Here is a 14,336-nt window from a genome sequence, read left to right as displayed (position 1 = left end):
TCAAATTCAATTGATGATTTTTATTGGTTTCAATTCAGGAAAGAGACATTTAGACTCTTTCTGAGCCAAATACACATGTAAACAAGAGAAAAAAATACACAAAGATTAGCGATAACGACGCATTTGCAGTGTGTTTCGACGCTTCCACGAAGCACGACGTGATCCTCCCTCTGTTTGTTTGTATTTATGTCCTTTTCCAAGACCACGGCTCTTTTTACCTGTAAAGTAAAATAATTTAAAGTTAACTATTATGATTATATTTATTGTAGCTATTTGACTTACAAATTAATAATTTTGATGCAGTATTAATAGAATGTTTTTAGGATAATGTTGAATGCTTACTTGCTGATGTAAGTCCACGTAATTCTCTGTGTTTGTGGACTGGGTTACATATCCATTGAGTGTCTGCATCACGACGTATAGCTTTATGTTGTGGGTCAACAAGAATAACTTCATAGTATTTGTAAGTTGAATCATTTGCAACCCAATAACTGTTAAGGACACGTAAAGCACCACATCGTCTTCCAACACGATCCTGAAAAACATATAGTATATTAACATAGAGTATATTAACATATAGTATATTAACATATAGTATATTAACATAGAGTATATTAACAGAGTATATTAACAGAGTATATTAACATAGTATATTAACATAGAGTATATTAACATAGAGTATATTAACAGAGTATATTAACATAGAGTATATTAACATATAGTATATTAACATATAGTATATTATCAAATCAATATTTTTGATATTGTTCTTTCAACATTCTACCCTCAATTCATTCTTACATGCATACATACAACATTTAAAATTATTAATTACTAATGTGATGATAATCCAAATGTGGTACTTTATTGAGATTTTTTTACATACGCATGTAAAAATGTTTTCAAGCTACTGAAACTCAAGTATGGTGATAAGTATTTGACAGGTTTCAGTATAAGTTATCATTAAATGAATAATGCCTACCTCAGCTGTGGCCTGCAGACTTCTCTGATACTTAAGTTCATTTACTCCCATATTGGTTGGTTTTCCGTACGTTGCTCCCTTTGGAACTGGCCTCTTTCGTCCCCCACGGCGTACACGTACACGATAGATAACAAACCCTGTGTTGTAATGAAACATTAAAGTTTCATTAGTTAATAAACAAAATACAGAGATAGCTATACAAACAATTGACACTTGAAATACCTTGTTTAGCACGATATCCAAGACGACGAGCTTTGTCAGGTCTTAAGGGGCGTGGAGCTCTGTGAATGGCCGAGAGTTGACGAAGTTGCCAACAACGAATCCTGAGCAGAAACCGCAGAGCATCGCACTGTTTCTTGCGCCACAATTCTTGCATATACTTGTACGCCCCCATTTTTTTAAAAATCCCTGTGTAAAAAAGTTATCTACATTTAATTGAAGAATCCACATTTAATTGAAGAAAAGATGATACAATTGATTGGCAGGACGATTCAGCCCAGGATTATTTACCCACTTAATATTGTCTTTTGCACTAAACTTGAAATCGCCGGTCGATAGGCAAAGTAATATAATACATTCGTCATTAATCACTGTCACTCGCCATTGCGTGAATATTTTAACATACTCTGGCCTGCCTGCTAGTGTAAGCTCTCGAGCTTGAGGTCTGTAAGGTAAGTTACAGCAAGTACAATAGCACCCAATGACAATATCATAATCTCTATTAATATATAGTATGTCAACTAACCTAAAATATCTAGCTAGGCCTACTCTAGCCTAGACAGGCAAGTACCACCACACCAGCTGGGTAGGCCTCTACTACTACTGTACTAGGAATTAGGACGTTAGGTATGTCGGTTTTTTATTCCCAGGCCTTCGCCTATGAATTATTTAAAAATAACGATTAAAGGTAAATACTGTATTTATTATTAACAAAATACAATATCCAACATTCTCATTTTTAATAAAAATGAATAAAACAGGAAGATGTTGTTTTAATAAGTGTGATTTAATTCAGATTGAAAGAAAGCCTTTTTTACCTTCTCACGGCTAAAAGGGAAAAATCTTAAAGGTCGGTCATAGGTCAAAACCAAAGTACTATAGGTGGCGCTATACGATCTTTGGTTAAAAAACTAGAAAAAGATAAATGTTTACACCAAAAAAACCGTGCTTATTTAAAATATAATTGTAAACATTTATTAATAATATTCCTAATTTGTATTACAATATTATTAATAAGTAATTTTTAAATAGCGGTAAATTAAATTTAGACGATTTATATCAATCCATCTATATCATGTGACAAAAACCCATGGGCCATCGTCGTGACGTGAACACACGTATACGTCACACATGCTGCTCACAGTGGGAGGTATATTCAGAGCGTCATTTCGACGATCGAGCATTCTCTACTTCTACGGAGCGCCATTTATGCCTTTATTTACTTCCGAATTAGAAATAGTACTAACGGTAACTGCTCCAGTTGACCAAATTTAGCACCGGTGGAGCACAGTGATATAAAATAGAAATAAGTCACTAATTTTAATATCTTTTCGTATGTAAATACACTGTGCTCAAGTGGACACAATTTGGCGCCAGTAAGGAGCACAGTAGTGATATAAAATAGAAATAAGTCACTGAATTTTAATATTAGTATTTCGTATGTTAATAACACTGTGCTCAAGTGGACCCAATTTGGAGCCAGGGGAGCACAATAATATAAAATAGAAATAAATCACTGAATTTTAATATCTTTTCATATGTTAATACACTTTGCTCAAGTGGACCCAATTTGGAGCCAGGAGAGCACAGTGATATAAAATAGAAATAAGTCAATGATTTTTAGTATCTTTTCGTATGTTAATACACTGTGCTCAAGTGGACCCAATTTGGAGCCAGGGGAGCACAGGAAGAGTGATATAAGTCACTGAATTTTAATATCTTTTCGTATGTTAATACACTGTGCTCAAGTGGACCCAATTTGGAGGCAGGGGAGCACAGTGATATAAAATAGAAAAAAGTCACTGAATTTGAATATCTTTTCGTATGTTAATACACTGTGCTCAAGTGGACCCAATTTGGAGCCAGGGGAGCACAGTGATATAAAATAGAAAAAAGTCACTGAATTTTAATATCTTTTCGTATGTTAATACACTGTGCTCAAGTGGACCCAATTTGGAGCCAGTGGAGCACAGTGATATAAAATAGAAAAAAGTCACTGAATTTTAATATCTTTTCGTATGTTAATACACTGTGCTCAAGTGGACCCAATTTGGAGCCAGTGGAGCACAGTGATATAAATAGAAAAAAGTCACTGAATTTTAATATCTTTTCGTATGTTAATACACTGTGCTCAAGTGGACCCAATTTGGAGCCAGTGGAGCACAGTGATATAAAATAGAAATAAGTCACTGAATGTTAATATCTTTTCGTATGTTAATACACTGTGCTCAAGTGGACCTAATTTGGCGCCAGTGGAGCACAGTGATATAAAATAGAAATAAGTCACTGAATTTTAATATCTTTTCGTATGTTAATACACTGTGCTCACGTGGACCCAATTTGGCGCGCGCGCCCGTGAGCACACAGTGATATAAAATAGAAAACAGTCACTAAATTATAATATGTTTTCGTATTTTAATACACTGTGCTTAAGTGGACCCAATTTGGCACCAATGGAAGCACAGGGAAATAGTCACATACAAAAACATCGAGAAAAAATACTTCTGGAATTTAAAAATATTTCAAACATGGTATATTTGTTCAATATCGGTTACTCCATCCGTAAACCAAAAGAAAAAATAGTTTCAAGCCACATCAGTGATTTTAATAACTTGCATTTGCTTAAGATAATACTTACGAAAAAACATACAATTCCGACACATATGTTAAACTCTAATAATGATTTTTACAAAAAAAAAACCGGTTAGGAATTCAATTTTTTCCCTGTAAATTGAGCAACTTAAATAAAATATATACCAAGAAATATATATTGAAATTAAGGAGTATTTTTTTTTTACAAAAGAAATGTTCGTATGTTAATGCACTGTGCTCCAGTGGATCCAATTTGGCGCCAGTGGAGCACAGGGAAATAGTCACATACAAAAACATCAAGAAAAAATACTTCTGGATTTCAAAAATATTTCAAACTTGGTATATAAGTTCAATATCGGTTACTCCATCCGTAATGCAAAAGAAAAATTAGTTTCAAGCCATATCAGTGATTTTAGTAATTTTCGTTCGTTTAAAATGTATATTTATGATAGAACATAGAATTCCAACACATTTTTTAAACTTTAAATTTTGATCGTCATAAAATAATTGTCCACACATTTGAAATCTGGTAGTATACGTTCAATAGGTTACTACACGTTCAATATGTTACTACATAATTCATATTTTTAACATATGTCTTTTTTTTAATCGCTAAAGTTTAAAAAAATGTGTTGGAATTGTATGTTCTTTCATAAGTATTTATCTTAGACAAACGCAAGTTATTAAAATCACTAATGTGGCTTGAAACTAATTTTTCTTTTGCATTACGGATGGAGTAACCGATATTGAACTTATATACCAAGTTTGAAATATTTTTAAATTCTATAAATATTTTTTCTAGAAGTTTTTGTATGTGACTATTTCCCTGTGCTCCACTGTCGCCAAATTGGATCCACTGGAGCACAGTGTATTAACATACGAACATTTCTTTTGTAAAAAAAAAATACTCCTTGATTTCAATATATATTTCTTGGTATATTTTTTATTTAAGTTGCTCAATTTACAGGGAAAAAATCGAATTCCTAACCGGTTTTTTTGTTGTCAAAATCATTATTAGAGTTTAACATAATATGTGTCGGAATTGTATGTTTTTTCATAGGTATTATCTTAAGCGAATGCAAGTTATTAAAATCACTGATGTGGCTTGAAACTATTTTTTCTTTTGGTTTACGGATGGAGTAACCGATATTGAACATATATACCAAGTTTGAAATATTTTTTAATTCCAGAAGTATTTTTTCTCGATGTTTTTGTATGTGACTATTTCCCTGTGCTCCCATTGGTGCCAAATTGGGTCCACTTGAGCACAGTGTATTAACATACGAAAAGATATTAAAATGTAGTGACTTTTTTCTATTTTATATTACTGTGCTCACTGGCGCGCGTGCCAAATTGGGTCCACGTAAGCACAGTGTATTAACATACGAAAAGATATTAAAATTCAGTGACTTATTTCTATTTTATACAGTGCTCCCCTGGCTCCAAATCGGGTCCACTTGAGCATAGTGTATATTAACATACGAAAAGATATTAAAATTCTGTGACTTTTTCAATTTTATATCACTGTGGTCCACTGGCGCCAAATTGGGTCCACTTGAGCACAGTGTATTAACATACAAAAATATATTAACATTCAATGACTTATTTCTATTTTATATCACTGTGCTCTCCTGGCGCCAAATTGGGTCCACTTGAGCACACAGTGTATTAACAAACGAAAAGATATTAAAATTCAGTGACTTTTTTCTATTTTATATCACTGTGCTCCACTGGCTCCAAATTGGGTCCACTTGAGCACAGTGTATTAACATACGAAAAGATATTAACATTTAGTGACTTATTTCTATTTTATATCACTGTGCTCCACTGGCTCCAAATTGGGTCCACTTGAGCACAGTGTATTCACATACGATAAGATATTAAAATTCAGTGACTTATTTCTATTTTATATCACTGTGCTCCCCTAGCTCCAAATTGGGTTGGGTCCACTTGAGCACAGGGTATTAACATACGAAAAGATATTAAAATTCAGTGACTTATTTCTATTTTATATCACTGTGCTCCACTGGCTCCATATTGGGTCCACTTCTTGAGCACAGTGTATTAACATACGAAAAGATAATAAAATTCCGTGACTTATTTCTATTTTATATCACTGTGCTCCCCTGGCTCCAAATTGGGTCCACTTGAGCACAGTGTATTAACATACGAAAAGATATTAAAATTCAGTGACTTATTTCTATTTTATATCACTGTGCTCCTCACTGGCGCCAAATTGTGTCCACTTGAGCACAGTGTATTAACATACGAAAAGAATATTAAAATTAGTGAATTATTTCTATTTTATATCACTGCGCTCCACTAGTGCTAAATTTGGTCCACTGGAGCAGCTACCGTAGTACTATTTCTATTTCGTAAGTAAATAAAGGCATAAATGGCGCTCCGTAGAAGTAGAGAATGCTCGATCGTCGAAATGACGCTCTGAATATACCTCACAGTGTGGTGTAAAACCACCACAACAAATATCTCATACTAACTCTTGGTGGCGCTTGTTGTCTTGTTGGACTCTCTGTCAGTTTTTAGGCCTAATTTCGCTAATTTCGCTAGCAATTGCCTAAAAACTAAAACTTGGTAAGTTTAAAAAGGTGGTCAACTGTATACATTTTTACACTTTCTCTGCCTCATCATTCTGGCTAAATAAGACACTGTCCATTTCTGTACAGCTAGGCTAGGCCTAGGCCTAGCTGGCTGGGCCTTGTTGATGGTGGTTTATATAAATTACTGTATAAACTAGGCTAGGCTAGGTCTATATCATGGTAATAATTATTACGCCGTGGTTAGGATTCCGGCACCGGAACTCAACTGCCCAGCGTTAGGGAATCCGACACGCTATTGCGCATGCCCAGAGCGAGGTAATTGGCGACTCTATACTTATCAACAGCGATGGATCATTTCATAGCTGCGCCACACGGCGAGCGCTAGCCTAGGTGCCTACTAATACTATAATACGCGGGATCCACTAATCTAGGCTAGGACTACCAGTTAGACGTGCCTATTTATTTTGTAATTAAAAAGTGGTTGCTTCATTCATATATAAACTTCATATCATTATGAATTATATAATTACATGACTAGTTTTATGATTTTTCATAACGCATTTTACTGTACATAACAACATGCAATCACAAGTTGATTTGTTGACGGCAGCCACCGCGTGGATGTCAAAAAACTGTTCGGGAAGTCAGGGTCGCAACGCTAAAAACAGCATTACGATTCTTAGATAGATACTGATTCTTATTAATATCATTATAATTATTTTAACGCGTGGCGTAGTCGTATTTTAATTATTAATTCATGTATAGCATAGGCCAAGTTTCATCCATCACTCGCTCCCGGTCCCCCCGTGCAACGACTATCTAGGGCTACAGTAAATCCAGGGAGATGGTAAATCCCTATTTAACACTCCGACTCTCGGTGGTGTGTGTGGCACTAAAAAGTGCAAGCTATAATTCACTTCCCAGAGCTCTGGGCATGCGCAATAGCGTGTCGGATTCCCTAACAGTGGGCAGTTGAGTTCCGGTGCCGGAATCCTAACCACGGCGTAATTATTAAATAGGCCTAGCCTAGCTCAGCTCTCTCTATCTCTAGACATGGAGTTGCTAGACTTACAACTAAATAAATAAACTAACTAGATTTAATTCGTCACTATGACGAATTATAGGTTATATGCATTGATAATTAAAATAAAGATAATTTATTTTTAAAAGATATTTTGATTCATTGATTTTCTCAGATTCTTTAAATAATATATAATATATGATAGGACCTTGCTAACACGAATACAATAGCCGGTATCACAATCCGATCAAAGATCCCTCTGCGTATAATGTCATAAACCACATTTGCTGTTACATAATAATAAAGACATAAGTTATTTTTTATCTAGATTTCATTATAAATCATGTGTATAATATATACACTAAGAAATAAATTTGAACAAACAATACGGATAATAAAAAAAAAAATGTATTTCGTTTCCCAAGGTGAGACTCGATCTCGGTACCTTGAGTGCCATAGACACGAGCACACACCACCGAGCCATACACAACTGACTAAAAATTGTAGAAAAATTCCTCCGTGTATTTACTATGCAGTAACCACTTTGGTGCAGATAGATTATTACATACCGCAATGAATTATAATTTTTTACTATGATGACATCTCTAAAAATGTACAAAAATGATGCACTGTCAAACTATATACTTTTAACTTTAATATATGAACTTTTGAAGGAAGAAAGTTAATGTTAAGTTTGTTATTTTGGCCTAAGAAAATGTCATAATTTGTTTGATTGTCGAAATGAATTTTTTTAAATTTAATATGCAATTAATTATGGCTTCATCAACTTTTGTTCCCTTAGTTTAATAATAAATCATACATAAGATACATACACTTCAAGAAAATTAAATAAAAAATATGTGTTCCCGAGCATTCTGACGATCTATATTAATTTTAAAATTTAGCATATTTTCACCATTTTGTTAACTTACACGTGCGTAGCCTGTCACTTTTGACGTGCTCGTATAAGGCAATTACGCGTTGAAAAGTGAATAAAATATGATGATATTATTAAAGAAAGGTTGTACAACCGAAATCGGACAAAAAGAGTGCGCATTAACGTATAACGCGCAGTGCGCGTGCAAAAATCTGCGCACTCATGGCAATTTTTTAAACGCTTAAAATTGCCTGAAACGTACTCTAATTTCATCGAAAATAAATTTTGACAATTTTGAACATTTTAAGCGCGCGTACGCAAGCGTTATATGCGCTACGCACGTAATTGTATTGCCATATGATGAAATATGACCTGAAATTTATGAGTACCAAATTTTGTTTAATTGTGATTCATGCTTGTGAAGATATGATTACAAACGTGATTTCGTAAAATCGCGCGTAGACCGCGTAATTTTTGATTACGCATCGTGAAAATATAACCACATCGATTCCTGGCCATAAGGAATATACTCTGAAAAATTGACTTAGATAGATGAAACTGATATCAAGATAATTCACGGACAAAATAGTGCTAAGGAAAGAATAAATAAATAAATAAAGATTTTGACAGAATCAAGAGGTTATATGCATGATAATGCATATAACCTAATTAATAACTACCAGTCCGTTATAACCATGCTAAGTCTAAAGTTACAAAAAGACGAAGTATAATATTTACCATGACGTATATAATCATAATAATAATCACTGAATATAATTAGTTTTGCTTTATATCTTTCAGGAAATAATGAACTTGAAAGTGTTCACTTTGATAAATACTGTATTGGTACTGTCCCATTTAAATGAATAAAGACCAGAAGAAGATTTACTACAATGATTGCATTAGTGTACCTAACCTTTTTGGGCTTGAGTGCTACAGCTTTCAGCCTTAATATATTTATAAAGAAAAGTAAAAAAGAGGAACAAGTAGGAAATAATCCAAACTTTGTTCAATTTCAGCATGCCTACTTTCTGCCATACTTTTTAGCTTTGGCTGCTGATTGGTTGCAAGGTCCATACTTATACAAACTGTATAGCCATTATGGATTCTTAGAGTCACAGATTGCAATTCTTTATGTTTGTGGATTTGCTGCCAGTGTAATCTTTGGTACATCTACTACTGTACTAGCTGATAGATTTGGGAGAAAAAAACTCTGTATTACCTTCACAGTTGTATATTCAATTTCATGTTTGACAAAGTTGTCAAGAAGCTATGGAGTTTTAATTGTTGGACGTATTCTTGGAGGAATGTCAACTTCTTTATTATTTACAGCTTTTGAGTCTTGGTATGTACATCAACATATTGAGTCACATGACTTTCCTACAGAATGGCTGCCAGTAACTTTTTCAAAAGCCACATTTTGGAATGGCATACTTGCTGTAATTGCTGGACTGGTTTCTAACTTATTAGCTGGTTTTCTTAAACTAGGTCCAGTGTCTCCATTTATTCTTGCCATACCATTACTGGCTGCTTCTGGTTTAATCGTTTCTCAAAAATGGCAAGAAAATTATGGAAACAAAAAAATGCAGTTGAAAAAGTCTTGCATTGAGGGATTGCGGCACATTGTAAACAGTCGCAGAATGCTCCTAATTGGTGCGATGCAGTCACTCTTTGAAAGTGTTATGTACATCTTTGTTTTCATCTGGACACCTGTTCTTGATTTAGATTACCATCCACCTCTTGGGGTTGTCTTCTCAAATTTTATGATTTGTATTATGATTGGGTCTTTTATGTATAATATTATGACTTTTAATTCTGTAAAACCTTTACATATTTTAAATGGTGCTATTATAATAGCTCTTATTTCAACTGTAATTTGCATTGGGTCAACAAAATCTAATTCTGAACAGCCAAAAGTCTCATTCCTGGCATTCTTAATGCTTGAAATTGCTTGTGGATTGTATTTTCCATCAATGGGTTACTTAAGAAATGAAATCCTTCCAGAAGCTCATAAAGTATCTATAATGAACTGGTTTCGTGTACCACTCAATATGCTTGCTTGTATAGGGTTAATGATATTACATGATGAAGGATGGAGAAAGGGCACTCGGCATATTTTCATTATGTGCTCAATTCTTCTCATTTTTGCGCTTGCTTGTGGTTTTAAATTTTCAAGTTTGTATAAAGATGATAATGATGAAGGAAAAAAGCAATTAGAAAATAGTGTGTAAATCCTGTTATACTTTTATTTTTAAAATGTATAATGTAACTACTGTGTTATACTGTATAATGTAACTACTGTGTTATACTGTATAATGTAACTACTGTGTTATACTGTATAATGTAACTACTGTGTTACTGTATAATGTAACTACTGTGTTACTGTATAATGTAACTACTGTGTTATACTGTATAATGTAACTACTGTGTTATACTGTATAATGCAACTACTGTGTTATACTGTATAATGCAACTACTGTGTTATACTGTATAATGTAACTACTGTGTTATACTGTATAATGCAACTACTGTGTTATACTGTATAATGCAACTACTGTGTTATACTGTATAATGCAACTACTGTGTTATACTGTATAATGCAACTACTTTGTTATATACTGTATAATGCAACTACTTTGTTATATACTGTATAATGCAACTACTGTGTTATATACTGTATAATGCAACTACTGTGTTATATACTGTATAATGCAACTACTGTGTTATACTGTATAATGTAACTACTGTGTTATACTGTATAATGCAACTACTGTATAATATTGCACTCACAGTATTTTATTTGTACATATTTCCCAAAAGTATAGTCACGTGCAAGAGGAGAAATTTGAAATAGGCATTTTGTACACCGTTACTAATTTATTTTTTTTCATTGAACAAATTGGTTCATATATTAAATACAGTAATATTATATTAATTGTTGCTTATGTAACAGCTGTGTACAGTAACTGGCAAGAAAGACATTTTCAAACTGTAACAAATTTATTTTCATATTTGTTTGAAATATTTTATGGTACAGTTACTTTATTTAATTGTTTGCGATATTTATCACAATAAACACTACAGAGTACAGTACATCATTTGGTTTATTTAATTGATTGCGATATTTATCACAATAAACACTACAGAGTACAGTACATCATTTGGTTTATTTAATTGATTGCGATATTTATCACAATAAACACTACAGAGTACAGTACATCATTTGGTTTATTTAATTGATTTTTGTTGTAATCTTGTGTTTTTTCAATAGTTCATTACATCAGTTCTTTTCAATAATCTACTTGGTTTAACTTCAATCACACCAAGTTGTTTTCTGGTCCAACACTCCACTTATAACATCTTGTGAATTAAACCAACTTTTCTGTTGTAATACATTTTTTATGAATTCTTTATATAGGCCAAGGATCAGTTCTATTTTTCTTCATAATAAAGTTTACTTTTCGAGTCATTTCTTGATTGTAAATTCTTTTAACATTTTCATACTGAAGTCGACGTCGTTTCTGGCACGGTTTTTCATAATACCGACCTCGTTTCACTGTGTCAATTATACCATCTCTGAAGAGGATACTGAAAGATTAAATAATAAAATATTAGTTTCATATACACCTAATAATTTCACAAAATGTAAACTATGAAACTGAATTGATCATTATACATTATTTTATGTGGTCAAGTGGTAACGATATAATAATAATAAGACACTGTTGTGTTGATAATAATGTACACCATCAGCGAAGACACTTAATTAAAAAACTGACTGAGATGATGATGTTACTAGCTAGGCCTACAGTTTATTATGTTTGTTGGTAAACCCACAAAAACTCGGATAGGGTTTATTGTAATACATTGGGAATTATTTTGTATTAGACAACCAGTGCACGATCCATACAAATATTGCTAGGCCTAGTCTACTCTGTATTTGAAGATAGCCAGCACCACCAGCCCTTGGCGGCGACGACCGAACTACATACAGACAGTATAGTAGGCCTAGATTAGACCTACCTATTTAGAGTTCGGTATGCAGCATCAACCTCTCCATTTTGTACAAATACTGTCCTTGCTACAAACTTCAAATGTCTAGCCATCCTTATTCTCTTTATTTTATTTTACTCTTTGCTTTTTTACCAAACCATGCCATAAGTCTAGTCTAGAGAGAGTCGAGTGAAAGAGACTATATCCCCTTCCCTACCGCATGAGGGCGGTAAACACATTTTTTAAATACTCAATGGACGACACGACAGTCTTATCTTTGCAATGCTCGTCGACACACACACACACTCTGAGCAGGTGTCCTGAATTCGCGCGAAACTTCAATTTAAACCACAAGCTTTTCTTTCAAGATCCAACAGCAATGGTCAGTAATATATATTGATTATGTTATTGCTATCGTTTTTAACTTCATTTTCACTACTTTTAGCAGTATTATATTAATCTTTTCAAGCAGCCATGGAGGTATAAAATTATTTTCCTCCAAGATGGGTAGCAAGCAGGCCAGGCAAAAGCATGGCTATAGTAATAGTATATAACTTATGTATGGTTCATTATCTATCCGACCATTTGGTGACAGCTATAGGCAAAATACACATATCATTTTGAAGTTTTAAAAAGCACAGTGTAATGAAATAAGAGAGATTTGTGAAAAAGTTCTTATAATTATAAGACATGTATATGTACAGTATAATTAACACTCATATCCAATTGCTTGCTGGCATTGGATTGCCCAAGGGCCAATCCCATGCCAATCCCATTAAACATAATTGCATCAAATAATGTGATTTAAATCGATTGATTTACGAGATCAAATTTGGTGTTATATGCTTGAGTGATCATTATCAATCACTAGTGCTTCATGGTAGATTTCTAAATTAATTATTCAATTTAATAATATGATATAATATTGATAAACTTGTTAAGAAAGTCAAAACAGTCAAAGACTTTAATCTATGAAAAATAATACTAAATGTTGCAATGAATTTAAAATAATATATTATTAATATTAGTTTATAAGAATATCCAGGGAGTCGTAAAATTATAGTATATACTCCCTCTAGTATAGACAATTAAGTGCCTATCAAGGTATATTTGTAAAATTATAGTATACTCTTTAAAACATAAATAAAAGTAGGCCAAGTAGTTTATAATAGGCCTACCAGTCACTGTCAAGATACAGTACAGTTGTAAAATTATATTCGATTATAATTACAGTAGATTATATTATTTTAAAGCGTTCCCTGGAAATCTCTTAAAGTAGTCTATACCACTGTTTTATTAGGGCTGTTTAATTGCTACTGCATTGTGTGAATTAAGCTGTAAAAATTGTCTTTAAATGCATGGATGAAATTGACAAAAATATCTTGACAAAAACTTAGAAGTACAGGGGGTTGTTCAAACAACACTTCTGCACTGTGTGTATTATTGTCATAGCAACACAGAGAATAGGGCACATTTTGATTGGCATCACTTCTGTGCTTGGTGGTACAAGTACAAGATCATATTACATATTCAAAGAAAAATTGATTTTATGTAAGTTCAACTTCAAGCATTCATTAAAAAACAATTATCAATTAAGTCCTATTCACAGATATAACATATACAGTATGCTGATCTGACCAATCAAAAATGGTTAGCATTCTTGTTGATTAGATTTACAGTTGTGTAAAATGGTGTTAAAATCAACCTCCCTTAAGACGGAATGAGATAGTCCAAAGAGCTGTCTAGGGGTGAACTTGTACCTTGTGCTGCTGCTGTAGGCCTACACTCTCTTCTTATTTCTCATCAAATCATCATCATCATTTTTCTTTTCTACAAATCTGACTGTAAACATGGTAAGTTTGTAGATTGAGGTATTAGCAAATTAGGGATGTACATTAACATGTTCTCTAGAATTTTTAATATAGCATAATTTGTACCTTCCTACAACAATAATGAAAATGTTATTAAATGTATTGCTGCATATTAATATTACAAGCATTGATGAATTATTTATGTTTGTATACTAGGCCTACACTACTGTTTGGTGTAGGTCATGGAGTTATACTTCCATTGTGTACTGTAGATATAGTTTCT

General features: G+C 33.1%; 4 protein-coding genes across 6 annotated transcripts in view; 2 read left to right on the top strand and 2 right to left on the bottom strand.

Annotated features, from left to right (window-relative positions):
* Positions 1–5: 5 nt before the first annotated feature.
* On the bottom strand, positions 6–2,067 carry LOC140054594 (large ribosomal subunit protein eL15-like). Of its 2 annotated transcripts, none has more exons than XM_072099647.1 (5): positions 2,020–2,067; positions 1,205–1,390; positions 983–1,119; positions 343–535; positions 6–218 (listed from the first exon to the last, which is right to left on the bottom strand). In XM_072099647.1, exons 2-5 carry the CDS (start codon positions 1,374–1,376, stop codon positions 106–108), a joined length of 615 nt encoding a protein of 204 aa, XP_071955748.1. In that variant the 5' UTR covers positions 1,377–1,390; positions 2,020–2,067; the 3' UTR covers positions 6–105. The 2 variants fall into 2 exon arrangements, with proteins under 2 accessions (XP_071955748.1, XP_071955749.1); XM_072099648.1 differs by lacking the exon at positions 2,020–2,067 and adding an exon at positions 1,728–1,749.
* A 4,175-nt stretch (positions 2,068–6,242) lies between these two features.
* Positions 6,243–11,466, top strand: LOC140054930 (molybdate-anion transporter-like). The gene is made up of 2 exons (XM_072100059.1): positions 6,243–6,385; positions 9,051–11,466. Exon 2 carries the CDS (start codon positions 9,143–9,145, stop codon positions 10,478–10,480), a length of 1,338 nt encoding a protein of 445 aa, XP_071956160.1. The 5' UTR covers positions 6,243–6,385; positions 9,051–9,142; the 3' UTR covers positions 10,481–11,466.
* On the bottom strand, positions 11,359–12,450 carry LOC140054931 (small ribosomal subunit protein bS21m-like). Its single transcript, XM_072100060.1, has 2 exons — positions 12,273–12,450; positions 11,359–11,837 (listed from the first exon to the last, which is right to left on the bottom strand). The coding sequence occupies exons 1-2, from the start codon at positions 12,353–12,355 to the stop codon at positions 11,660–11,662; spliced, it is 261 nt and encodes an 86-aa protein (XP_071956161.1). The 5' UTR covers positions 12,356–12,450; the 3' UTR covers positions 11,359–11,659.
* A 98-nt stretch (positions 12,451–12,548) lies between these two features.
* The window catches only part of LOC140053859 (dihydropyrimidinase-like), a 29,422-nt gene continuing 27,634 nt past the window's right edge, over positions 12,549–14,336 (top strand). The window contains exon 1 of one of the 2 annotated variants that reach the window (XM_072098585.1): positions 12,549–12,624. In XM_072098585.1, coding sequence (XP_071954686.1) covers positions 12,622–12,624 — 3 coding nt within the window. In that variant the 5' untranslated portion in view covers positions 12,549–12,621. Of the gene's footprint in view, positions 12,625–13,979; positions 14,096–14,336 lie in introns of those variants that run through there. The other variant, XM_072098584.1, reaches the window with a different exon arrangement.

The sequence above is a fragment of the Antedon mediterranea genome, chromosome 7 (assembly GCF_964355755.1).
Source record: "Antedon mediterranea chromosome 7, ecAntMedi1.1, whole genome shotgun sequence".
Taxonomy (NCBI): domain Eukaryota; kingdom Metazoa; phylum Echinodermata; class Crinoidea; order Comatulida; family Antedonidae; genus Antedon; species Antedon mediterranea.
Note: the sequence above shows the minus strand (reverse complement) of the source record. Positions and strands in the feature narration are given on the sequence as shown.

Excerpts from the sequence above, each read along its gene's own strand:
- LOC140054930 (XM_072100059.1), top strand. The coding sequence starts at position 9,143 with ATGATTGCATTAGTGTACCTAACCTTTTTGGGCTTGAGTGCTACAGCT.
- LOC140054931 (XM_072100060.1), bottom strand. The coding sequence starts at position 12,355 with ATGGCTAGACATTTGAAGTTTGTAGCAAGGACAGTATTTGTACAAAAT. Across the intron at positions 11,838-12,272 it reads GCATACCGAACTCTAAATAG|TATCCTCTTCAGAGATGGTA; the intron begins GTAGGTCTAATC and ends TTAATCTTTCAG.
- LOC140054594 (XM_072099647.1), bottom strand. The coding sequence starts at position 1,376 with ATGGGGGCGTACAAGTATATGCAAGAATTGTGGCGCAAGAAACAGTGC. Across the intron at positions 1,120-1,204 it reads TGGATATCGTGCTAAACAAG|GGTTTGTTATCTATCGTGTA; the intron begins GTATTTCAAGTG and ends ATTACAACACAG. Across the intron at positions 219-342 it reads ACGTGGACTTACATCAGCAA|GTAAAAAGAGCCGTGGTCTT; the intron begins GTAAGCATTCAA and ends TTTACTTTACAG.